The 24,846-nt window shown below is 40.1% G+C and overlaps 3 protein-coding genes across 5 annotated transcripts in view; 1 reads left to right on the forward strand and 2 right to left on the reverse strand.

Annotated features, from left to right (window-relative positions):
* Positions 1-579: 579 nt before the first annotated feature.
* Positions 580-7,284, reverse strand: LOC114554649 (neuronal vesicle trafficking-associated protein 1). The gene is made up of 5 exons (XM_028576608.1): positions 7,121-7,284; positions 6,693-6,846; positions 6,291-6,407; positions 3,304-3,414; positions 580-1,854 (listed from the first exon to the last, which is right to left on the reverse strand). Exons 2-5 carry the CDS (start codon positions 6,819-6,821, stop codon positions 1,654-1,656), a joined length of 558 nt encoding a protein of 185 aa, XP_028432409.1. The 5' UTR covers positions 6,822-6,846; positions 7,121-7,284; the 3' UTR covers positions 580-1,653.
* Positions 7,285-11,211: 3,927 nt separating this feature from the next.
* tacc1 (transforming, acidic coiled-coil containing protein 1) overlaps positions 11,212-24,846 on the forward strand; it is a 31,048-nt gene continuing 17,413 nt past the window's right edge. Inside the window, exon 1 of one of the 2 annotated variants that reach the window (XM_028574818.1) lies at positions 11,212-11,398. The gene's annotated coding sequence lies outside the window, so the exon portion shown is untranslated. Of the gene's footprint in view, positions 11,399-23,527; positions 23,615-24,846 lie in introns of those variants that run through there. The other variant, XM_028574819.1, reaches the window with a different exon arrangement.
* On the reverse strand, positions 17,455-23,413 carry aggf1 (angiogenic factor with G patch and FHA domains 1). Of its 2 annotated transcripts, none has more exons than XM_028574820.1 (16): positions 23,174-23,413; positions 23,012-23,073; positions 22,354-22,547; positions 22,099-22,198; positions 21,822-21,997; positions 21,449-21,580; positions 21,122-21,310; positions 19,765-20,218; positions 19,405-19,513; positions 19,201-19,252; positions 18,995-19,096; positions 18,736-18,904; positions 18,455-18,534; positions 18,235-18,362; positions 18,043-18,142; positions 17,455-17,932 (listed from the first exon to the last, which is right to left on the reverse strand). In XM_028574820.1, the coding sequence occupies exons 3-16, from the start codon at positions 22,537-22,539 to the stop codon at positions 17,678-17,680; spliced, it is 2,232 nt and encodes a 743-aa protein (XP_028430621.1). In that variant the 5' UTR covers positions 22,540-22,547; positions 23,012-23,073; positions 23,174-23,413; the 3' UTR covers positions 17,455-17,677. The 2 variants fall into 2 exon arrangements, with proteins under 2 accessions (XP_028430621.1, XP_028430622.1); XM_028574821.1 differs by lacking the exon at positions 19,765-20,218 and adding an exon at positions 20,856-20,925 and having other exon boundaries at positions 23,174-23,412.

The raw sequence follows: 24,846 nt of genomic DNA on the forward strand, positions 1-24,846 counted from the left end.
CTCCAGATCTGAGCCAGTGCCTTGATCAAGGGCACTGACTGGGGTACCTAGTACATGTTTTTTGATGGTGGGGGAAACCCACGCAAACATGGGGAGAACATACACAGAAGGAAGAAGATAGTACTGCTTTAGAAGACAGAGATCTAATATTTAATAGTCCACATCTAATTTTCCTATTCTGTTCTATCATTGCAGTGGTAATTTTAATTAGGTTCTTAAGTATAGCTCCTCTTTTGTTTACCTTTTGATTTAACTGATCTGAGTCGGGGGACGGAACCCGTGGTTATGGGACTTATGAGTGTTAGGATTAACCTATATCCTAGTTAAAGCATTACAGCGCTTAGAATTTATTCTTTGATCTCAACTCAAAGGAAACTGAGCGGTTAACTGTATTTAATTTCTGCACTGAGGGAGTTTCAGCATTACTGACAATTTACTCTTGAAATACTTCACAAAAATGTTCATATATGCATTCCACTTGGATGTTGATGTGAAATGTGGGCACTTTATTTTCATTTAACATTTTTATGTAGCAAATGCACTTTAATGGCAATCCTTACATTGTTTGAAAAAAGTACATCATTTGTAACGGTTTAATAAGTTAAATGACAAATACAGAAGAAAGCATCGGTACAAGCGACTACTGTCAGATTGTTCCACTACATCAACCTAAGTCTAGCATCTGGCTACCAACAGCCATTTGTGGTGACATTAATCAATGCAAAGCATTGCACAATACAGTGGCTTCACTAGCAATGCAAAAACATTCAATACAGTAGCATAAAATGTATGCTATGAAAAGTAACCATTAAGTGGCCAGCAAAGAAAAGCACATGGTGTTCACAAGTAGTTTAAATGAACGTAGACAATCATTAATGCTGGTTAAAAAGACAATGCATCAACTCATTAACAGCAGTATATGCAGAGAGCAGTATGGGCTGTGACAAAACAACACCATTAAAATAGTTATTTTTTCGCTGGTTAAAAGGCTTCCTCCAGGTCAAGCCTCATTTATTCACAATATCATGACAGTAAAATATTTTGACATAGATGACCTCAGTGGCAAATATGCTGCAAACTTTGGCGCCTTGTGAGACATGTACCACTTGCTGGACCTCGTGAGGTCTGACATGCGCTATCAGTACTTGATGTATTTGGGGGGGAGCTCAAACCAAACGGATTGTGTTTAGAGTCCTGCGTGCATGTGTGTTAAAACAAGCGACGCAGACACGAGATGGTGCAGTCATTTCACAATGTGAGTACTAAAGAGAGTTTTGTTACATATGTGTATGTACAAAGACAGTGAGTGTGTGTCTGTGTTTGTATCCGTGTGACTTTATCTACAGGTTTGCTCTGTTTTTAAGTGCAAATAAATAACGACATATGCGATTCAAACAAACCATGAATCCACCCAATGGTAACGCTTGCTTTGCTGAAAACTAATTTCCACAGATTTCCTGCTACAGTACACATCAGCTGACCAAACTACATCAACAAGGCAGCAGAGCACCTCAGGCAAGAGAAGTTGATTTTTCACCCACAAAAAGCCACGGGACTCTGAGGTTTGCTTGAATGGCACAACCATATTATTTATTTCTTTCTTTCTTTGAGCAGCAGGTTAGGCCACCTCCTGATCCCAGTATCCCAGGTTGGTTAAGCCAGTTTCTGGGCAGTCTCCGTCTCCTGCTGGGTGACCTTTTCCTCAGACATGATGGTCATCCATGGTGATACTGACCGGGTGATGGTCTGCTTGGCTATGTTGTAGTGGTTTATGAGGGTAAAGAGGCGCCCGCGGCCCCCAGGGCCCTGAGGGGGGTAGTTGCCATACATCCCAGCCAGCATGCAGCGACCTTGCTGCTCCAAAAAGAGAGGGAACGAGATCAAAATACAGAGACGAGCCATTGTGAAAAGAAAAACAACACACTAGGTGACAACATTATTATTTCTGTAGTATAATGGTATTCTGGGAAACAAACTGTGATTCACAGTTCCCAGTTATATGAGAAGAAAAGACAACTGTGACAAAACAGCTGCGCTGTTTGTACCAGAGCAAAAGATCACGCAGAAAATGAAAAACAAAAAACAAATTGATGAAACAACTTGATACAAACTAAGCTGCATTACCTAATCTATACCGGTGCCTGTGAAAATGGATTAGGCTTGTGCAGAAATGAGTCAACGGTCCTTGACGCCACTGCCACAGGTTTTATAGCAAGCCTATATAACTTTTGTGGCCAGCACTCGCTGTAGCTGTGTATTGGACTGAGCGACAACTTTTCATTTGTAAGAGGATTGTATTACTACTTATTTTTAAAGTTTAAAATAATGTAAAAACCAGATTCATTCATTCAGAGTCATTTTAGAAACCAAACACTGGTACAGTGAAAAAGCTTTATTCACAATGCCTCAAATTCTATAATAGAATAAAAAAAAAATTATTCTATTATAGATCATGCCTACAAACAGAAAACTATTAAATCTTTGAAAACTATTCTGATGAACTGAAAGGATAGATTTGTTTTGTTGGTAAATCTAACTTGAATTTCTTTTATCGTGAAAAAGATTCTTGGTAAAAACATTGGCCTGCAAATGCTTACCTTAATTATGACATCCATTATGACAGTCAGGTTGTCTATATGGCATATTTATTATATAGTAAACCTAAGTTATGTATCCCTCTTCAAAACTGCTAAAACGCTTTGCAAAGTAAATAAAACAAGCAATGAAACAAAAAGATAATCACATTAAAGTGCTCATATTATGCTTTTTGGCTTTTACCCTTTATTGTGTTATATATTTTTTTGTGCACATTTTGGTTTACAAAGTGAAAAAGCCCAAAGTCAACTCCAAAGGGACTTACCATCTCCAACAGAAAACACTGTTCACCAACTGCTCCAAACAGCTCTATTGTAGTCCAGCCTTTACTTCCGTGAGGAACGTGCGTCACTTTGTAGCTCACGTTATAATGCTCGCCTAGCTGCTAGCGTGGCACGCCCTCATGCTCTGCAACTGTCTAGCTAGCAGTACTTACTGTGCATGTGCAACTGCCCAACAAAGATGGTACAGAAGTGAGATGTCTCACTCTGTAGCTAAAACAGAGAGCTCAACACACAGGGTGAAAAGAGGAGCTGCAGCAATGTGCAGTACAACAAAAATACGGTGTTTTCTGAAAATTAAACCACATAAACCTATTCTGGTACAACTCTAAATACAATTATGAACCTGAAAATGTGCAAAATATGAGCACTTTAACATATCACTGTCAGACAGGGTCACAAACATTGATGCTCATTAAGTGTTTACCGTGTAAACAAAGCTGTCGGGGCAAGGCTGCTCGTACTGGTAGACCTTGTAGACAACCAGGAAGACCACACACACCAGGAAGGCCAGCGCACAGATCACAAGCAAGGTCACCTATGGGAGAGACACATTGAGCTGTAACAATTCCACATTTTACTGTACGATTAATTGTCTCAGAAATAATTGCGATTAAAGGTCCTATGACATGATGCTTTTTGGATGCTTTTATATAGGCCTTAGTGGTCCCCTAATACTGTATCTGAAGTCTCTTTCCCGAAATTCAGCCTTGGTGCAGAATTACAGCCACTACAGCCAGTCCCATGATGAGCTTTCCTTAGGATGTGCCATTTATGTGTCTGTAGCTTTAAATGCTATTGAGGAGGAGAGAGGGGGGGGCAAGGTGGAGGGTGGGGGTGTGGCCTTGAGCAACTGCCACTTTGCTTGTTTGCAAGCCATGATCACTCTCTCTTTCTCGTGGGCGGGCCAAATTTTCTGGGCGGGCAAAGCAGAGAAAGGGGAGGTAACCTTTCCCCTTATGACCTCATAAGGAGAAGATTCCTGATTGGTCCATCTGAGCTTTCCTTTTCTCAAAGGCAGAGCAGGATAGCCAGGGCTCGGTTTACACCTATCGCCATTTCTAGCCACTGGGGGACCATAGGCAGGCTGGGGGAACGAATATTAATGTTAAAAACCCTCATAAAGTGAAATTTTCATACCATGAGACCTTTAACAATATAACTGTCTCTTTCAGTCAAATGTGTTACTTTTTTAAACAAAAGCAAGTTTTGAATGAATCCCAGGATGCATCTTTTGGTTGTATCATTGTTATGTGATCCAGATAATGGTATAACACAGGTACACAGCCTATGAAGCAAACCACGCCTCTTTATTATAAAACATTGTATTTTTTTTCTTAAATGAACATAAAATTGACTATTACCATTATACCCCTTAGAGCCTTAGCTAATGTGAGCAATTAATTGCGGTTAAACAAAGAAATGGTGATTAAGTAAAATAATTGCGATTAGACAATAGGCCTAGATACACAACAGCTCCATCATCAAACCTATGTCACAGCTCTGCTAAAGGTCTCATTCTCAAAGTGGGGTCTGTGGCACTCTGCCAGGGGGTCTGTGAAGTCTTTAGATTCATTCATTCAAATCATCATGTAAAACTTTGTATTTCTTTTTTAACAAAAGGCTCCATTGTTCAACGAATAGTATTTCAATTTTCAAATCTATAATAGTTCATAGAGTTGTAATCCAACAAATCTTAGACTCTGCAACTTTGTTTAAAACATGTCTAATATCTTTCTAATACATTTCTCTTGTGTTGTTCTTTCAAGTAACTAAGACTACAGAAATTTAGCTACGTCATATTATTCCAAGGGACATGTATGACAGGGTCCACGGCATATTCTCTATCTTGTTAAGGTGTCCTTGGCTAAAAAAACTATTGAGAATCTCTGTGCTAAAGGACATATTTTCCTCCGCTGCTCCCCTCTGTCCTCAGGAGATGGGTACTGCTCAATCCACTCCTCCATAGTTAGGCCACTCAGGAGGTTGAATTTAACCCTAAATGTTTCCATTTTGTTTTGGGTTTTAGCTATCTAAGTTAGGCTATCAGTTCAAGCGTTTTTTTTTTCTCAGACACAGAGTGATACTTATTGTGCAAAGGAATTAGACGTCATAGCCGTTGTATATGGTTATTTTATTACAGCTGTGAACCAATCAGACTGCTTGACTTAAGCTACCTGTTTTATAAATAACAGTCACTAACAGCCAGGCAGGCCTATAAAGGATATTCTGCACATAGTAACTCGACAGGAAGATGGCTTGTGTGACCATCTGTACAGCCCAGCTCTCACCTCTCAGGGGAGTTATGTAACGACTACTGGTGTTTCTAGGAAGTGGGAGGGAGGGATAGGACAAGGTGTGGGAGAAATCGCCTCATTATCGCCGAAGATGTTGAGCCCCAAGGTGTGCACAAGCTATTTTTATGAGTCCATATGTTATTTTGCTTGTGGGCAAATTGGATTATTGAGAAAGTGAAACAGTGAAATCCAGATGCAAATGTGAAATCTCTGTCAGAATATTCTTGAGGGTTTCTTGGATTGGAAGCACGGTGCCCTCAAACAAGTCCTTTTTGCACCCAGTATGTTTGGCACCGGTTTAATTAGACTGTTAACAGCACATATCAAAATGAATAAAAGTATATTATTTATATCTGTCTGTATAAATCCCCCAGTTACACAGCAGAGCAGACAGAGTGCAAAGCAACAGGAGATTACGAAAGGACTGTCTGTGATGAAAGGGCTGCCTGCAGCATTTCAAAACAACGATCAGAGGAAGTGAGCTGTGTTCTCTTAGACAGTGGTGCGCCTCCTTGCCTTTCAGATGTTTGAGAATTAAAGCTCTTTTACTAAAGGAAGCCTGACACACCTCACAGAGACGGTTTCATCTGTTGATTTTGAATATCAAGTAGACTATTGCTTAGTCTGCATGCAGAACACATAGTTCATACATTTTGAAGTATGCAAGGAGGTCTTCAGTCACCCAGGATTGTGTTTGATCTTTTCTTTTACAAAAGCACATGCTTTTTAATCATTCTATATGGTGTCACACATCTGCCAGCCAGGGGGGCGTTGAGGGAGGTGGGAGAGATGCTTGCTGTTTGGAGGCCATCGCCATGGCAGCAGCTGAATTAATGAGAGTTTCAGGGCGGGGTTAAGTGAATCATTATGCATTATGTCTCCCTGTGTAGCCCGACAAGATGACAGGCTGCGCAGGACACAGGACATTAGGGTGGCCTGAGCAAAGAAGTATAACTTGGTTATTGGTGGGGGAATGTTATGACGGCATTGACAAATGTCCTGAGCTGCAGGGACACAGCTGTCTGCTCTCCAGGCATATCCATGTGTAGGAGTGGGAGATATATTGTAAATGGGATGTTGTATGAAACGCAGACAATGTCAGCAACATCATTCTTACCTTGAGTCGCTCAGATACGCCTTCAATGATGCTTATTGAGAACTCTGCGATTTTAGGAGATCGTAGCTTTCCCTTCTTGCTCTCACCATCATAGTCTGCCTTTGTCTTCACCACCACCTGGTAGAAACACAAAAACACACACATACATGAGAGACGATCCAATCAGCTTTCAGGTGTAGCTTCAGGAAGAAAATGAGAGTTCACCGAGGCAGGATGGGTTACATTAAGTGTATTGTAGTATATAAATAATATACCTGTAAGGATGATCATTGGTTACACAGAGAAATGTGTTTTCCTTGATGTCCCCTATCTTAATTGGACTAATTGGAATGATAGAAATACAGAAATGAAGGCCCCCTCACTGTGACTCTCCAAATCAGTGGAAACGGACAAAAATCTTACCTTATCTGGTGGAGGAAACTGCAGCTGACTGGCATCTAGTGGTGTGATGAGAGGGATGGTGTCAAATCCGTCTTCAGAAACCACCTTGCCGTTATTTTTCTCGCTGAAATTATTCCCCAGTTTAACCATTTTCCCTGCACGAAAAAACACCAACCTGGGGGGGGGGTAGAAGCGCGTATTACTCCATTAAGGATTATTCTCAGCTCCTGTGTGATTCTTTAAATCTTTCAAGAAACCATAGCAATCATCTTCACACATGCAAACAGCATTAAAAATCGAACACAATGATGTGAGGCGCTTTTGTGGGCCACAAGAAAGCCTGTTAACCACAAAAGCGCAGGAGAGGACACAGCAAGGCTTCGACATAATGGGACCGATGCATCACCGTGGAAAAAAAAAGAAAAGATGTACCGCATCCAAACACTTACCAGCTCAGCCGAGTAGCGTTTTGAAAACAGCGTTTTTTCCTCCTGATGTGGTGACTTTATTGCTACAGCGCCGCTATATGTTTTGTTAGGTGTGACGCAGCCGATTTGCGGAGAGGAGCTGGTGTACAATATGGCCAGCTGGGGTTGTGCGCCGCGTTCCCTCCGAGCTGGATGCTGCTGCTGGCGTCTGGCTGCACTGCAAGTGATGTAACATCCTCATCGCATCCATCCATAGACTACTCATCTGATCAGTGGCAGTAAACCCAGGAGCTGGAGCCCATTCACAATCTAAATGTAGCCTGCAATGTGTTTTTATTGTATCCATTGATGAGGGGAATCCAGGATTGTTGTTTTTTTTTTTTATTAAAAGGATTTCTATGGGCAATTATGCAAAAACAGAGCCTACATCTAGAACATACCAACTTGTGGTTTGCAGAGCCGCAGTAGCCTATTGTAGTGTCTCCTGCAAAACACACATAGCCTAGCCTACATTTATACAAACATTGAAGTTATATGGAGAGATAAAGCATTTGAAAGTAGTTTTTTGAAAAATCCTGAATTAGCCTAATGTGTATTAGTGGCTGGCTTCCTGATGATGATAGGCTACTTAAATCTCCTGAAAACTTGGCTTTAAATCTTAAAATGGCTATTGGTATTTTTTATTTATATATAAATGTATCAAATGAGAATGTGAAAACAATGTGACAACGTGAAAGAGGTCACTTGTAGTGATGAACCTACAGAGAGTTCTCTCACGAATCTGCAGCGAGTTTCAGCTCTATGTTTAGCTGTCTGGCCACAGCTTGGAGGTTTTGGTTCACTCTCACTGCTCTTATAGCCTTGTTTTTGGCTGCAGCAGGCAGAAAAAAATAAAATAAAATACAAAACTTCTAAAAACCCACTGTACACTACCTGCTCAGCAGCAGACAGACACAGTATTACTTGCTGATGAAAATATAGTGGAGCATTTAGCAGCTAAAGAGACAGATGTTTCCCTTAGAGTTGGTGGAGAACAAAAACAGAGCTAAAAGAGAGTGAATATTATACTAACATTCAGCAGGTGGCCACAAACACAACTCCAAATAAATTATAATGTTGCTCCATAACTGCTGGATGTGTAAATAAGCCACTGGTTACACAAGTTTACCATATCAACGTAAAATTTGATGTGATGATATTTCAAAGTTCAGAATGTGTTTCCACTGCCCCCAAGTGGCCAAAGAAATCAGTTATTTCAGGTTTAAAGAGTAACTTCTGGTTGAAAGTTTCAAACCTGTCTCAATTCTGGTTGGGTGTGGTACGAAGGGTGCTCTGTTGCACCTGTAACCATACCTCACAGTGATGTCACAGTGTCCTGGAGTACACCTGTAGACCTACATCATGGCAGCAAGGTGAGAGGTTAGACCACCACATCAGCAAATATTTTTAGTGGGTGTTTAATTACTCTTTAAAGCTCCTGAAAACTTGGCTTTAAATCAAGTATGGTTCTATAACCTTAAATATTAATGAATCAAAGTAAAAAAATCATCTTAAGGTATTATTTATTCTGTTTAACATTCAAGAACTCTGACGCTGACAGCAGACGCTGGATCAGGATTTTGTGGTGTGGTTTTAATCAGATAGGATTGACAGTAACCAAACAACCCCAGTATGTGACATCACCTTTTTCTAATGCTGTAAATACATGAATACATACAATTGAATTAAAATCAAATGTCCTGTTATAGGTTTTTCAAATGGGTATTTTTTTTAAATAGGCCAATATTTTTTATAGAAATGTGTGAGCACAACTCTGCCCCAGTCTGTGCGTCTGACTTTATCTTCTGTCAATAATGTTTGTAACATGATTTTTGACAGACTTTTATGTGTTGTTTTGTAGGCCTACTCCCATGGGTGATTGTTGTGCGCGGATTTGGAGTTCACCTCCTACCAGTGCATTCAGCATTCTTCAGCGTCATCATTTTTGCATAGTAAAGCTGAGTATCCCCTGTTTATCAGCATGCAACGAGTTAGAATAGCATAGAGAAAAAAAGCTAAAACAGAAATCTCTCAAGTGAAATAATGAAAACTGTTCTAACTTTGGCAGGAAATAGTATGTTCAGGATCCAAAAGCTGATGGGGAAAATAGGTTTTCAGGGCCTTTAAGTGACAGATCAGAGTGTGGTTCTGTAGTGATGGCTGTCATCTTTTCACTGATATTACACAGCAATGACTTTGCAGACTATGTGCTTGAATGTCCAAATGGGTATATTTTCAATTTTTTTTTAAACACACAAAAAAACATCATGTCATGAATCAGACTGTGTGACTGTGCACGAAACTTAGATCTTCAAAAATGTTGGGATCCATTAGGCTAAGATACATTGTAGTTATAGTTAAATAATCAACTTGAATTATTAACAAACACTGCACCAAGCATTCAGTATATAATCACTGTGAAAAACATGTAACATTTAGATTTTACTAAGCCCTTTATATCACCTCATCATAGTATTTATAGTAGTAGTGAAATGAAGATGTGTCTGTGCATATTATCCAGTAGCTTGTTGCCAGGCTACAGTGGGAATGAAAGGGATCCGTAATTGATCAGGTCCAGCCTGTTAATCCATAGGGAAAAGGAAGCAGCAGAACAGAAAGTGTTCTCGTCACATATTGAGATGGAAATCACAGCTCTTTGGTGAACTGTTAACTTGGCCTGGTGGCTATGACAGCTGCGCTGCCTCTGTGTGCTGCTGCTGCTGCTGCTGAGATGTCTGTATAATCCAGAGTTTCTGTTAACTGCAGCAGGCAGATGTGTTGCAGGGGTTTTCTGCTGCAGTTGCCTTCTCAGGATTAACCACTAGAGGGAGAAACCGCTCAAATATTTACAACTCATGACTGCTTGTGTTATGCATAGCCATGCATAGCGTGGTTATTCCTGTTTAAGTGTGTGGGCATTACCATCACTTTAACGGACAAAACTGTAGAATTCTGATACCAAACTCTGTGTTTTTTTTCTTTAAACAGGCGCCACAAAAAGGCAGCACAGCAGTGACAAATGAACAGATGTTTCCTTTTTATTTAAATCATACTGCACATTCAAATCTCATTTTCAGTGGGATTTAGATACTAAAATCACAGATCACCTACTGAGTTTGTCACTTTTCAGAATAGCCAAGCTGAGTGGAGAGATCACCGAGAGAGCAGTACTCAGATCTCTTAAGTAAAAGTAGCAAATACTCTGCATCTAAATGTTTACTCAAGTAAAAGTACAAAAGTATAAGCATCAAAATATAGGTTTAAAGTACCAAAAGTAACAGTACTCATGCAGATTGACCAGTTTTCAGAAAAATGTAGGCTATATTATGTTATTGGATTATCATTACATCACTTTAATGCTAGGTGGGGCTCATTTTACTTGATATAGAGCTGGGTAGCTTGTAAATTTCCACCGGGGTCAATAAAGTCTAATATGTCATAATTGATTTGTTGATTATATTTGATATAAATTATCAGAATTTTCAAACTGGTAACTAAAGTAATAAAATGAATGCAGTCGAGTAAAAAGTACAATATTTCCCTCTTGTAGTGGAGTAGAAGTTGAATTGTAGCGCAGTAGAAGTATAAAGAGGCAGAAAATGGGAATATTCAAGTAAAGTACAATTACTTTAGAATTGTACTTGAGTACAGTAGCTACTTGAGTAAATGTAGCCTACTTAGTTACTTTCCACCTCTGGAAGAGTTTTGTAAGTGTTTGTGAGTGTTTTGTGAATTAATGTAGATTTTAGCTACTAAAGTTGCTAGTGTGAAGCTATGATATTAGTTTAAATTGAGATGATATGAGTATGTAATGCTGCATATAGTCTATTGCTGTGCTAAATGCTCATTTAAGCATTAGTTAAACAATTATTATTATTATTATTATTATTATTAAGTAACAGTGGAAATGAACTCAGCAGTATGCATGGTAATGATAAATAAAGTCTTAACTTGTAACTTACACTGTATAAAGTGTGACAAAACCTTACATAGCGCTGCAACTGCTGTGTCTTTAAAACCAACTCTGCTCTTGGCTCTTTGCCCAGAAAGTTCATTTCCCATCCCCACATGGACTAAGCTCCGTCACGCAGAGAGAACAAGTATTTTCCCTCAAAGAGCGGCACCTCCAAAAGCACTCAGAGCACAAACTCCCTTAAGGACCTCTGTCACTGACCAAGGACTTTTCTTTCCACTGTGTTGTTAAGGAGACAAACCTCCCAGCAGATCCGTCACAGCCCATCAGTCCTCAGAGAAACCAAGGTATGATTTACACTCTTTAAACTCAAAATCTGACAGCCAGTCTGCCTGTCAGGTGTCCCGTTATTCATATCATTATGTGCTTTGAGTACATTAGTTAACTGTGTGTGTTTTTTGGTACTGATCTGCTGACTTTTGGACAGTGTGCCAGATGACTCATTGAATGTGCTGTGTCTGGTCTAAAAAGTCCTGCTGCCATGTGGGAGCTATTGTCTTTTGCATGGACACAAAGCCTCTTTTCATGAATGTATAATTCCCCTCACTAGTCGACCCAGCAGTTTGTGTTGGGTGTGATGTGCGATGCTGTTCAGTACTTCTGTTCATTAACGCTGTTCTTGTGAAGATTTTGCAGAAACAACAGGCAGGTTACGGAAAAGATTTGTGTCCTTGAGGTAGAATGAGTCACAAAGATTTGAATGGAAAGAACTTTGGCAATAACAATAAGGTTCAGACTGACTGTTTGGTTTGGACACGTTTTTAGCAGTAACCAGGCTGCATAAACAGGATGCTATCTGCACACACACTCACACACTCGGGTTGATGCTCTGGTTGAATGGACAGGCACAAGTACCGGCAAGAACAGCACCGGCACCGCCATCCGTGCTGTTGATGTAATCAGCAAAGTGAGATGTTTATTTTTCTATGGACCGACTGGTTTGTTGTTGTGGACAACTTGCATGGGAGCTGCTGCATCATGTGAACGATGTCACTGTTGAGCTTTTCTGGAGGGGTTTTCTGGGAAGATGAGGTCACAGGGTGACACACCCAGAGGCTCGGGCTCCGATCAGGAAAGGCCAGGGGTGGAAGACGTTCAACAGCGGCTCTGAATGAGTCACTTGCCGGGAGGAAGCCATAGTTTCGTTGTGAATTTCCATTCTGTTTGGAGCACAAGAATTTTGGTCTGTATGTGGTATTTATACACACGGCATGACGAACCTGGAATGGGATATTTCCCCCTCAAATACATAAACGGAAGCCTTATGACAGCTTTAACAGGATTACATAATGTGCTTTCATAAATTTGCAAGAGGCTTCAAGTAGTGTAATCTAATTTGCCAACATGAAAAGGACCACTTTGAAAGAGGGTGCTTCAAGTAAAAAACATATTCACGCTGGAATGTGGTTGGAATGAAGATCATTTCCTTTCAGCCAAAAAGATCAAGTTGGATGACCTGTGAACTCTTGGAGGCATTTAAACCCCCACTTCCTGACCTCTCCTCACATGAGCATTCCCACCCAACACGTGCATTCTGTGTGTCTCAAATCTCTTTTGACTGCCTTCCAATGATTACAAAACAAGTTTTAAAATAGTGCCATCTTGTGTGTTTTGAGCCTGTGCGCTCTGTTCTGATTTATAGAGGCTCACTGGGCGGTGTGGACGGACGTGGCTGGGAGGGCTGGCTGGGCCGGAAGTGGAGTGTGGGGGGGGGGAAGTTGAGTCAACACAGAACGGTTTCTCAGACTTGTGTCGCTTCTGGTCTCATGCCTCTCAATGGAATCACAGGCACAGACCGAGATTGCGATAACACAGAGTTGCAGACGTGGTCTGGCAAAAATGAAAGGAAAGTGTGTTGAGTCTGGCTGGGAAGAGTTTTCTGCTTCTGTCTGGATCCCAAAAAAAGAGAGAGGGTAAAACAAGCAGTGGTGGAGGAAGTATTGAGATCTTTTACTACCTGCATTCATACTCTAAGTAAAAGTGCAAAAGTATTTTGCATTAAAATGTACTTAATAGTACCAAAAATAGTCCTTATGCAGAATGGCCCATTTCACAACATATTGTATTACTGTATTATAATTAGTGATGCACTTCTTTCATGAATTAAGTTAATGTTGCAGCTGCTACAGATGTTGCTAGTTTTAATTACTGCTATAGCTTAACTTATAAAATGCATCATCATGTATTAGTTGATTTATTTTTTGTATTACTAATCTAACTCTGCAAAGTAACTAGTAAGTAAAGCTCTCAAATAAATGTAGTGGAGTAAAAAGTATAATATTGGCCTCCAAAATGTAGTTAAGTAGAATTAGAAAGTATTGTAAAATGGAAATACTCAAGTAAAGAACAAGTACCTCAAAATTGTACCTAAGTACAGTACTTAAGTGAATGTAGTAAGTTACATTCCACCACTGGAAACAAGTGTAACTGAAACGCACATTAGAAAGATATGTAGAGTATTGCATGTAAAAGAGCACAAAGGCATCAGAGTTTTGTTCAAAACACGATGGGTTGTGTCATCCTTCATTTGGAATATCATTCATTCGGATTGTTTTTCATTCTATACATTTCCCTATTCATCTCCTGATCTGTGCAACCCATTTTTGCGATCTACTGTTTTATTCATTTATAGTGAAACACACTATAGTGGAGTGGACTACAAAGAGTCTCCCATCTCTTTGTACAGCTATTGTCCTCATTTTGTGGCTGTGATCACTCACATGACCACATGACTATATGTACACCGTGTATTACACAAGAACTTCATTCTGCCACACAGCTGTTTGAATCGCTCTGAAAAACACATTGTGACTGGCATTTCAAAGTACAACAAGCTGTGTTCGGCTCAGAGCAACGCAATACACCAGACAAGCTCTAAGCGCATGCAACTGCATTTCAGGTCTTATAAATAGCGAGACTGTCACTAACTGAACTGTATTCATGAGGTATGTTTTCCTAAATTACAGACTCCAGTGAGCCTAGCCCTTGACCATGATGGAAATGAATGACATCCTGCCCCGTGTAGGGAAACTATGAATGATGATGATGAAGGAGTTGCTCTCTTACTATTACTTTGTGGTCGCTCCTCTGACACACAGCGGGGAACGTCTACAGTACGCAGACTCTAGTAGTAGTGTTCACAGTCTACCAGTTGATGTCAGGCTCTTCAGTCCATGACAGATCAGGATAATCTGCATGTCTGGACAACTTTCTCTCCCCAGCTTCCACAGGTTGGCAGAGTAGTGCGAGGGACTATCCCATAAGACTGCAGTTCCAAAGCTTTTTGGCTTGTGTGACCCCTGAAAACAGAACAGTCTACTTCTGATATCTCGAGCAGTGTCCCTTTTCAGATTGTTTCAACTTAAACATTTTAGAGACTAAAATTACCTTCTGACTAACTGAAGGACGCTTTGGCTAATTAAAAGTAATTTAAGTAGGTCCTCCGAGAGGAGGTAGAGGTAGACCTGCTCGCAATCAGTCAGCTGCTACAGGCAATGTGTCTCATAATGTCAGTGTTTTGGAAAAATGCAACAAAAATAAACTCATCTGATGGTAATTTTAGTTTTTTTTTTGGTGGAGAATCAATACAGCTCACTAATCAATTGAAACCATCCAATAACACCGGAGATGATAGGATGCTGGTAAAATGCAGTGTGCACTGCTGATGAACTTCAAATATCGCAGCTGTCTGTGAAATTTATTCAACAGCTTTTCTTTGACAATTGACTAAGGGCACATAAAATCTTTTTTAAAAATCATCAAATTAATAAATAAAGTTGATTCCATGGCCATAGAGTATCTGTACAATATGGCTAAAGGTAGAATTACATCATCAAAGGTTGAGGAAGGAACATTTTCTCAGACAAAAACAAGTCAATATTTGACTTTGTTTCATATATGAACTGTGATTTTATAAGTTATTTAATTCAATTTCATATCATTTATTCAAATGAATTAACTTTAATTCAATAATTGTATTTTTAATTTAATCTGTTAAGTGCAATTTAATGTAATTCATTTTAGTTAATTTAATGTATATAAGGTAATTTATTGTAATTATTTAAATGTCTTGTCATTTATGTTGTACATCACTTGTTTGACAACATACTGAACGTAACATAACCATATTATAACCACAACCATTTTAGTCAAGAATGACAGTTATTTTTTTTTTAAGATTATTTCTTTGGGCTTTTTCACCTTCAATTTTTGACAGGACAGCTAGATGACAATGGGAGAGAAATGCAGGAAATTGTCACAGGTCAGATTTGAACCCTGGACCTCTGCATTGAGGCATAAACCTCTCAGTATAGGTGTGCCTGCTCTACCACCGAGCCAACCCGGCCACACAAGACCATGTGAGTCTTAATGTGATGTAAATTTAACCTTGCATTTAAAAACAACTTCTGACTCCTAACTATCAAGATTGTACAGACTCCCGTCATCTAAATACCTGAAATATGGAAAAACATACCTCTGTTATCTGCAAATATGAGACGCTCCTTTCTTCTTTGTCTAATCTTTAAAAATGCAACACACAACAGTGTTTTTTTACAAGTCTGTGTGATTGGGTGCATGTATGAAAAGGAGATGACCTTTTCTTGCTCCTGTGTGCAGCCCAAAGCTAGAAGGGGTTGAAAACCAGATGTCATTATGAGAGCAAAACATGGCAATGGCAGGTTTTCTTAAAATACAGACATGGTGAAATAATAAAAGCACCTCTTTCTGCATTCTTAAATCCCAATTGTTTATTTTGTGTGTGAAAGATGCCAAATTATCTAGATTTGTTATATTGCTATGCAGGCTGAGGCTTGTCTTGAACAATCACATGGATTATAAACACTATTTCTTGTCCGTCACATAACCCCGATTCAGTTACAGCTCCAAACCAAGTCTTAGAGGGAACTTGTTTTCACTTGCCTGTGAGAGTATAATCCCAGGACAAAACAACTGCCTCAAGAATAGTCACATTTTCAAACTGCGGGAGAAGTGAAAGTGTATTCTCTCTGCAAGAGTAATATGCACTTGCACTGTTTCTGTTACACAGATTTCACATGTACACTCCAGTGTTCAGCTAAACAGTTGGAAAAACGCACTTAAACATGGCCGGCAAAACAGAAGAGATTTAATTACTGGTATATTATCATTATCACGCAACATAACGTCAATATAACTGAAATCTGCTGATTTTCCCCTGCAAGGAACTAGAATCACATCATATTTTGCATAATAACTTAAGAAATTACATTATGAATGAACTGCACTTGAAAGAACAGTGGATCAGTGTTCCTCTGAATGCTCTTGCAGAGTCAGGAACTGGTCAAGCCAGATCTTTGAAAAGCCTTGAGCCACATCCTCACAGAGGAATGAATTCCCACTTTATCACATGACTCACCACATCGTTTTATGGCTGAGACTTTCTACCCAATACAACCGGGCACATAGGACACAAGCTGATCCCTCCCAGTTTTGTTACACTACAGTATAAGCTGCAGAGTGTTTGCTTCCAGTTAGTGCAGTTAAGGGAGGAGATAATAGGAGGGAGGGACAAAAGAACCCCCTTGTCAAGAGAGGAAGAAACCTGACAGCATTGCATCACTACTAGTGAACTAGCGCTGTGGAGATAGGTCTAGCAATGCAGGACTACTATTGAAGAGTCATCAGAGGAGTGCAGTAGAGCGCCTACTAGTTAAGAGAAACACAGTGGTGGGGGTGTCTATTCATCGACCGGAGAGGAAAGATCAAAATGGGTGGCAATATAAGTCAGAAGAGCAGGCGAACCAGCTCAAGGAGTTACGCCAACAGTGTCACGTGAGTCAAATTACTCACCTGTTTGATGCTGATTTTAAAGAGTAAATCTATTGTCACTTTGTCTTCATTCACTGATTTAAAACGTGTGTTGCTTGCAGCTGAACCAATGATGTATGAGGCTTTTTATCTCTCCCACATTACTAGTTCATATTTGTGAAGTTGTATGCAGTTATAATAATGCCGTAGCAGCAAGAATATACAACATATACTACTATGATGTAAACTACAATACTGAGTGTATAACTACACTTGCTTTCTTTTTCCATTTGGTGTGAGAGTGGACTCTAGTCAAGCATACACTTGACAGACACATGCAAATATTCACACACCCTCAAAATGAACCCACAGATAAGACTGCATACAGGCAGACTGTTAAACATGTTTGCTCACTGGCCTTAGACAAGTATGTGGATGTGCGTGCCCATGTGCTTTTCGGCAAACACACCAATTACAATAATAACATGCAAATAATCAAACTGAACCAAAAGGTTAAGCACGTTCACATTTTTATGTGCAACATTATTCTGGGGGTTGTTGTCTTGTCATAGCATGATCTCATTGTGAGAAATATAGCTTCACTGTGTCAATATTTGCTCGAGGCGATTCATTTTCCTTTCCATATCCCTTTGTTCTGGGAGGCACAGTGGCAGCTCTGTCAATTTACAGACAGTATATCACATTTCCTTTGACAGGAGAGAGCAACGCATCAAGCCTCCCAGCTTTTAAATCCACAGTATATTCTCTCGCACGTATTCCTAATTTTGCCCGTCTGCATCACCACCTGCTTGTGTGTTTGTAGCCTCAGTCTCTTCTCCTCGGACCCAGGCTTTGGGTGACTTGTTCTTCTGCGTTTTAGGAGACAGCATGTCAGGCTGGCACGAATCAGCAAATCTCTCGCGCGCTTTTTCCCAGTTCTTCTGGGACTTTGATTTGGTCATAGAGACGCTGTCCAGTGACATGGCACCACCAGCCCCCAAACCTGAATGGGACTTCCTGATTTTCAGTTCAACCTGTGGAGAAAGGAATGAGAAAGAAACAAAAATCAAACAATGTTGTTGCTTCACAATTCATTTTTAGTCCAAACAGAATCTGCCAACAGAACATCCCCAGATTGTCTTACCGGGTCTTTTCTTCCAGTTCCCTCTTTACCCAGGCCCTCTCCTCTCTTCCAGCCCATCTTTTCCAGCATTTTCCGTCCTTTATTGACTTCACTGATCTCCCTTTAAGACGACAAGTACGACATAATACATGATTACCACTTCATCCATTGTTTTCCTTCTTTAGAAATTACAGTCAGGGACAATGTACTTACTGATGAACAGAAGCAGGCGCATCATCTCGTTGGAAAACGCCCTCGCTGCCCACTGTCTGTCGTCGAGACTCTGCTCGGTCCTGGTATCTGGGGTTCCTCAGGGCTTTGGCCTCCTCATATTCACTGCTCTGTTTACAGAAAACCAAAGAGGTGACTGGCTGCATTTTGGCTGAGTTTTTAAAACTTAAAACTGGTGGCAGTTAGTCCTGATAGCACTCACCTGCAGGCCATATTTGGCCTTCATCTGCTTCAGTTCCTTTTGTCTCAGTGCTTCTTTATCATCTTTGGTGAGAGCAGGGCCTTTGGGAAAATACAGAGCGAAGCTAAATATTGCGCTCTAAAATAATGTTCTCCTCATGTCTAACATGGTGTGGTAAACAATCAAAACTAGTGAATGCAGTCTCACACTGAGCCTTTGTTTGAGGAGTGGCTCAGTGTACCACTGTTGTATCATGCAACAACAAAATGTTTTTCTATGGATGTGTTTTCGTGAGGTAGTACCTGTAGTATTCTCCTCCCTCCTGTGCTTGCTGAGGTGAGCCATCACCTGACCAGGCTCACAGCCATCGCAGGTATCAGTGCCCGAGTGGATATGGAAGGACAGCACGGTCTCTCCCATCTTCACCTCATCACCGTGCATCAGCGCATGTGGCTCACATTTGGTTTTAGGCTGCAGTAAAAAGATGCATCGATAACGTCATTGCAAAGTTAAAGTTGAACAATTTTATTTAGAGGCAACAAACATAGACATAATGTTGACCTGCAAGATCCTGTTGCCATTGATGACTGTTCCATTCTGGCTTCCCTGGTCCACCAGCATGTAGCTCTGCTGATCCTGGTCAAAGTACACCTCTGCATGAAACTAAAACCAAATACAGTTCACAGTTAGAAACATCGCATAACCCTGCAATATGAAAAGACATTTTGAAAAAAACCCTGGCCAAATATAAAAGTGGAGAGGGGTACCTTGCTGACTCCCATTTCTGGTATTCGGATTGCATGGTCCATATCTTTCTCTCTGCAACAGAAAGACAGCAGGGTGTCTTTATGTACTTGCCGAGAGATCAATTCCTCATATTTTCTCTAAGTCTCGCTTGGTATGAAAGTATGAAGCCTTTTACTGATATGTAACTCATGCTGCCACATGACAAGAGAGAAACTAGCACAAACCTGCCAACGGTGGCTCGAGAGTCAGCTGTGATGATGAACAGAGTGCCCACCTGCAGCACTGGAGATCTAACCACTGTCACTCTTACACAGGGCGGCCAAATGTCTGTGACTGCAAGAAAAATAAACCCACTGCATTGTCACGGGAACACTGCAACCTCAGAATGGTAGTGTTAGAAACAGATGACAGGTGATGCTCTAACTAGCTTCAAGTTACTACCAGATTTAACAAATTTACATAAGAGCTAATTGTTTGCCTTTATTTCTATAGCACATTTTAGCAACAAGGTGATTTAAAACGCTTTACATAAAAACACCTTGTGCCCCGAACAAGCTCTGAATTTGGCTTGTTTCCCCTCTCACCTTGACTCTGAGTCTCCATTTCTGACTCTGGGCTTTCCTTGGAGCTGGAGCTAGAAGATGATGAGAACGAGGGAGTGGACGCCCACTCCTCTCTTTCCGACTCTGTAATCTCACCCTCTTCCGGTTCGCTGTTCCCCTCCGAGTCATTGCTCCGAACCGGACGCTTTTTCTTCTTCTGCTTTTTTGACTTGGATTTCTTCCTTTTCTTCCTTGATCTACCTTTGTCCTTATCATCCTTATCATCATCGTGTGAACCGGTTTTCTGCTTCTTCCTCTTTGACAAAGATTTGCCGCTAACCTCTTTATGTTTAGAAGAGTCTTTTCTACGGGGAGCCACATCGGGACTGCGAGACTTTCGCTTCAGTTTTCGGGATTCCGTGGTCCTCTTAGCTGTTGGCTTTTCGACCCAGTCCATTTCTTCTTCTTCCAACTGTACCTCATCAAATATGATTTCCTGCCATCAGACAGTCAACAGTGAGATTACAATCTCCAGCGATGTTCACTGACAGGGGCAAGCTGGCTTTGTAGATCCCATGTTTCATGCCAGGCACTGTTTTTGTACATGGTTTCAGTCTTCAAAGACAATCACTATACACCTCCCTTAAATTACACCAGGGAAAACTTCAGTGATCTAAATATTACTTTTTACCTTCGATTTATGAGCACAAGTGGCCAAATCCTCGGTTTATGACACTGACTGTACAGAGTAATGACCATCTGAACAGATGTTAGATCACACAAACAACTGTTTGATATCCTACGACATAAAATGACTAAATGCTTTATGATTTAAGTCTTACACTTGGGCTTTACTTTCCTAGTTTGACCATCATATTATTGATTGTGTTAAAACGTCATCACTTACTTTAGAGCCTGACATAGACCCAACCAGACTGTGTGAATCATCACATCACAGTCAAACATTGGTAAGGTGGTGCTTGTGTGAATAACTCCATTGGAACTATATAAATGATTTATTAGTTATTGATTCCTCCTATTGTAATGGCAAAACTATTAAATAAAGGCCCAGGTTAAAAAATATCTTGAGCTATTCTTCTGAATGGCTCTGCATGGTGGGATTAAAGGTGTACCTCTGTGGGAAGCAGTATTCCAGTAAGAAGAAATCTTCATTTTAGCCAATGAGTTAGTCACCTCTTGCACCTAGGTCAGAGGATAATCTTTTAGTCAACTAGCCTCAAGTTTATACAAAAAAAGCATTTGAAGACCGAGACCAAAACTGTAAAGCCATTCGTTTTTTAAACAGGGGAATTACAAAGTCAAAAGCCAGCTGTCGGACACTGTCAAGTATAAAATGAATACATGGTATGCATCAATAAAAGATACAGGTGTTACATACCTTATCATCCTGGTGTAAGATTTTCTTGGACCCTTTCTTTAACTTTTTGCCCTTCTTTTCACCAGTGCTCTTGTCATGGCAAGGCTCTGCAGCAGGCACCTCAATCCTGGAATGAAATTGGTATCGCCCACTCTCTGCATCACAGTAGTAGTAAATGCCTGTGTTGGCATCATAGTACAATTGACTGGCCTACGGAAGAGGGGAAAAAAAGATCAGAGAACTGTTACGAAATGTCTGTCAGAGAGGGGGAAAAAAAACTAAATAGCTGCTAAAATAATTTGGCTATAGACAGCCCTCAATTTTACTTAAAAGGGGTTTTTGACGAACCGAGTCGTAGTAGAAGCCCGTGCTGTGGTCATAGTACATTCCAGTAGCCTCATCAAAGACAAACCCAGTCTGTGTCATTGCCTCTTCAGCAGTGGCCCTCAACATATCAGCTATGGATCCTCCATCACCCTCCTGAAAGTCATAATGCCATTTATTAGTCATGAACGTAAACTCTCATTTATTAATTCAATTTATCCACTCATATCAACATCTCCTTATTTCAGTATTTGGGATTAATGTTGAACAATTAGCCAATTAATCAATTAAATGTTGAACCATCAATTCTGATAATGATTTTTTTTTTTGTCATTCATGGTGTAAAGAGAAATATTTGCAATTACTTCTGCTTAAGTAACGTCTTAATAAAACAAACCTCTGTTGTGACTGCAACACTGTCGTCAGTGGGAGGGTTAGCACCAGCAGCTTCATTTGGTGCTGAAACCTCTGCGGCCTCGCTGTCATTAGCTGCATCCACTGCTGCTACAGTGTTCAGGCCGTCCGTAGTGTCTGGGTTCTGAGAGTAGCCTCCATAGTAGTAGTTGTAATACTCTGGAGAGGATTATTGAACAATTTTTAACTGTTGACTCGCTTTCTGACGAGAGGAAATAATTATTTTATTTATTTAATGTAAATATACAAAACTAACATACCAGTTTCCGTCCATACATTTTCTTCTGTCTGAGATTCACTGTCGACTCTGTCTTTATCTTTCTTCTTCCGGTCATGAATCTCTGCACTCAGATGGTCAACCTGAAACAATACGTTTTAGATACATTCAATTGGCAGGCATTATTGAAACACCTATCATAATAACATGATACTAGAATTGTAATGAGTCACAAACTCAGAAGTTGCAGAAGTTGTGGTCATAATGGTCATTTCTGTAAGTGTTACTATGCACTGACTTGTTTCCTCAGGTCATCGTTGTAGCTCTCTGTGCTCCTCTGCAGTCTTTCGGACTGGTTCAGTTGTTTGTGTAACTTGGTCAGCTCGGCTCTGCACTCGTGGAGCTCCTGCTTCAATGACTCTACTTTCAGACGGAGCTCAGCCTCTTCAGACTCCGTGTCCCTTTCTCCATCTTCATTCTCCATTAGTTTAACTGAAGACGATAACATTCAACTTTGTAACTTGTAACGTTATAGCGTTATGAAAGCTGCCTCAGAATAGTAGCCATATTTACATCTAGCATATCTGTTTCTGGGGGTAGTTATTCATTTCAACAGACAGTAACGTTAGACAGCACAGTTGGAATAGCTAGCTAGTATACTAGCTAGCTAGCTATGATACTAGCACTGCGCTAGTGCTAGTATACTAGCTAGCTAGCTATAATATAAGTATACGGTATACGTGCAGTTTAGCTAGTGTCCCAAATTCCCCATACAATGTCCTTAATTAATTATGAACCTGCTAAACCACCTGTGCTGTTGGGGTTAGGGATAATAAACTAACCTGTCTCAAATAAGACCCTCATCATTTGGGACACTCAGTTTTTGGAAAATAATTTGGGACACTAGCTAAACTGACTAGCTAACGTTAGCTCCGTCTGTAAGGTTCACTTCTTACCGTTTGCGTCGCTTCCGTCTCTTTGGCAGTGAATTCCCTGTCAGCACGACAAATGAACCGACCTGAAAGTTGAAAATAAACATTTTGTAACTAACCTGTATTTCCGACACACTCGAGTACATGTTTTGATGATAATTAGACAGTTAACGTTAAAGTCATAACCGTGGTAATGTTTACTGTCCACCCTGTTCGCAACCGCCATTTACTACTTGCTAATACGTCACAACGGAAATACTTCTTCTTCAGGGTTGGCGGACTTCTTTGTTGAGAGTGAAGACAGGACCGTGTTTTTAATGTAAGAAATGCACGTGGATGTATAATAGGAAGAAGTCATGATGTCAAACTGTTTTATAATTAATGTTTTTGTCACATGCTGTATGTGTGAATTTACACAATAATGTTAATCAGTGGTAAAAAGCTTGGCGGACTTCTTCGTTACATCTGACACATCTAGAAGAACTTTACTGCCACCCATCGACGAACTATTTTCATAGTTTACCCCTTTACAGCTCATGGTAAACATTTACCTTTCTTCAAATGACTGATCTTAACGTCCCTTTCTGATTCATGGTCTTTACGGCAACATATTTTACTACGGAGCCGGTAAGTGTCAGAAAACAGCATACAATGCGCCATCTGCTCTCACTTTTCACAATTGTCCAATCCTTTATATTTATTATTGTAGATTGCAATAATCAGATTAGACAGATGCCAATAAGCTCAAAAATTCTGTGATCTGTGATGAACGCTGCATGCTGATTAGCTTGATTTTAGTGCAGCATTCTGAACATTAAAAAAAATCACTGATTTCAAAATGTTTTAGAGGTTCTTGTTATGAGGATGTTCAGTGTCTCTGTGAATTTGCAAGATATATATTTGTACAGTATAAGAATTGATAATTATAAATAAAAGAGATTTAACATCCAGGCAAAGCAACTGCCCCAGGGCCTCAGAACACCAGGGGCCCCAAAACTTTCAGGCTTCCTGAGCCTAATTTAATTGAAAGGTTATTTGGGAATTTGCACCACTAAAGTTTAGTGTCCAAAATCAATCAAGATGATATTAGTTTTAAGGTTGATCATGAAGAGGACCCTTAAAATTTAACCTTCGTTATTTCAGTTTTCTGCCTGTGAAGTGAGCAAATTTGTTAATGGTGGACGTGGAGGGACAGTGCAATACTGAGTTTGTTAACAGTGGAAGTGAATTGCTCTCCAAAGGCTTTAATACATATTATAACTAATAACAAAAGTAATGGACCTGTAATTATAAATAACTTTTATACAGTTCCCTGATCAACCCAGAGTTGATCAGTGTACAATAGTGGGCATTATGAATTAAGTAGGCTGACATGGGTGGCTGTGGTAGAGCGGTTGCCTGCCAATCGGAAGGTTGGTGGTTCAATCCCTGGCCCTGCAGTCCTTTGGCAAGACACTGAACTCCAAGTTGCCCCCGATGCAATGTGAGTGATTATCTGTTGAGCAGGCTCTTTGTACTGCAGCCTGGGCCACGTGTGAATGGTTCCTGTACTATGTAAAAGCACTCTTTGAAGACTAGAAGTCCTTTATATGGAAATTAAGTATTGGTGTGCAATTATGAGTACATTAAATATAATTGGAGTTTGTACTATATAAAGGTGCATCACATAATAGATGCTAATTTAAGGTTTGGGAAGGTTTGTTAACTAAGTATAAATTGATTATGTTTGTTGCTATGCAATGTTTTTTTCTTATTGAGGTGCACTGTCCTGTTGTCACAAAGCTTTCACCACTAGATGTCCCTGCAACACACTGTTTCTGCTATTTGACAGCTCAGAGTGAAACTGAGGGAAATTTTGT

This window comes from Perca flavescens, chromosome 4, assembly GCF_004354835.1.
Source record: "Perca flavescens isolate YP-PL-M2 chromosome 4, PFLA_1.0, whole genome shotgun sequence".
In the NCBI taxonomy this organism is placed as follows: Eukaryota; Metazoa; Chordata; class Actinopteri; order Perciformes; family Percidae; genus Perca; species Perca flavescens.